Source organism: Branchiostoma floridae, unplaced genomic scaffold (assembly GCF_000003815.2).
Source record: "Branchiostoma floridae strain S238N-H82 unplaced genomic scaffold, Bfl_VNyyK Sc7u5tJ_1465, whole genome shotgun sequence".
In the NCBI taxonomy this organism is placed as follows: Eukaryota; Metazoa; Chordata; class Leptocardii; order Amphioxiformes; family Branchiostomatidae; genus Branchiostoma; species Branchiostoma floridae.
In genome coordinates, this window is record NW_023365724.1 from 108919 (window position 1) to 110533 (window position 1615).

Here is a 1615-nt window from a genome sequence, read left to right on the forward strand (position 1 = left end):
GTAGAGTATAGCAATGTTTCACACAGGCATGAACAGCCTGCCTGCATGAACAGCATGAGCAGTAAATCAAATTTCAATAAAGAAACATTGAAAACCCCAATGTTACCTACCGATCTTTCTTGGCAACTGGGTTTCTTGAACGATTGCAACTTGCTGAGGTTGGGAGGTTAAACAAGCTTGGGACGTAATCTGGATCTGCAGGGTCTTTAGAAGGGTTCCCTGCAATGCAAGAAGCAAAGAACTTGTCAGTATTATAAACATGATTTTAAAATGAGGTGGCAATTGGTCTTGTGGTTAGGGTGTAGGACTCATAATCCAAAGATAAGTATGAGTTGGAATCCCTGATAGGTCACTTTGTTGTAGTGCCCTTGGGAAAGGTACTTAAACCATACTTTACACCTATTTCCTCACTTCACTAAGGTGAAAAATGAGTACCTGGCTTCGGCTACACACCTCGGCATGTTAAACTGAAAGAACCCACCACACTTATCGAAAAGAGCAGGGGATCATCCCGGTGTGAGTGGATCAAACTCCACAGTCTGGTTCTTTCTTTCCCCTGCACTATCCCACAATGGTCCGGACCAAGGTGGAGGTCTACCCGCTGGCGGCCTCCCCACACAATATGCTCCAGTAGGGGCCATCTGGGGGTATTCCCATGTAGATGTAGATGATTTTAAAGACATTTTAAAACATTTGTAGATGTCTTCGTCAATCAGTTAAGTGATGTACGTTATACTTCTGGTATACTATATATGTATACGTCCATCCCAGATACTTTACCACTATTTATAAGTCAGACCCCCCCTCCCACGTGGACGCGCTGTAAAACTTTGATACATGTAACATTAATATTCACTATCCTTGATATGGCATGAATCAGCGACAAAACTTACTTAAGCTTTCCGCAGATGTGTAACGAAAAGTACACTATTACATCACGAAAAATGTATTTATGCAAGGGGGACAACAACAAAATATAAAACATATAGATCACAAACCTGAGATGAAATGGTCGCTGCACACTCTCTCGTGGCCTCGTGGTGTCCACGCCGCGGTCGGGTTTTTCTTTCCCTGCTCAAAATCTGACCTTTTTAAGGCTCTAAGCCATGCAGCCCTTCGTCCTGGTTCCGCAGGGATTCTAAAAAACTTCTTTCTACTGCCTTTATCCTTCCGGTTAGTACAATTCAGCGCACAACAACTGGTCGGCATGTTTGCGTTTCCCGCGCGCAACTGGTGGGCGAGGAGGGTTCAGCCCGGCCTCCTCGCCCAGCAGCAGCTTTTTGCCTACCATGACGTCACGTGACGTAACCGTGACGTCAGCGCGATCGCTCGTATACGGACACTTCTCGATTAGTAGAAAGGATTTAAGGTTTATTTGTAAATGTCACTATATCTGTACGCCTATAAAACGCAATGTTTCCGTGAAGTAATTCGGAGACACTTGGATTTATCTAACAGGTTTTGGTGACTTACTTGAAAACGTTATTCCTACTTTCTAGGTCTGACGTTCTAACAAGTCGAGAAATTATGACTGTCTTTTCTAAACTTCCGAAGTGTACGCGACTGTGTCGACGTGAGGAAATATGACAACGTTGTCAAAAGAAGACGTGAGAAC

At 44.0% G+C, this 1615-nt stretch overlaps 2 protein-coding genes across 2 annotated transcripts in view; one reads left to right on the forward strand and one right to left on the reverse strand.

The window, feature by feature from the left end:
* The window catches only part of LOC118407792 (oral-facial-digital syndrome 1 protein homolog), a 91139-nt gene that overhangs the window by 81266 nt on the left and 8258 nt on the right, over nucleotides 1–1615 (forward strand). The gene's annotated exons all lie outside the window — the stretch shown is intronic.
* Nucleotides 66–1276, reverse strand: LOC118407781 (peroxynitrite isomerase THAP4-like). Its single transcript, XM_035808320.1, has 2 exons — nucleotides 999–1276; nucleotides 66–219 (listed from the first exon to the last, which is right to left on the reverse strand). The coding sequence occupies exons 1-2, from the start codon at nucleotides 1207–1209 to the stop codon at nucleotides 107–109; spliced, it is 324 nt and encodes a 107-aa protein (XP_035664213.1). The 5' UTR covers nucleotides 1210–1276; the 3' UTR covers nucleotides 66–106.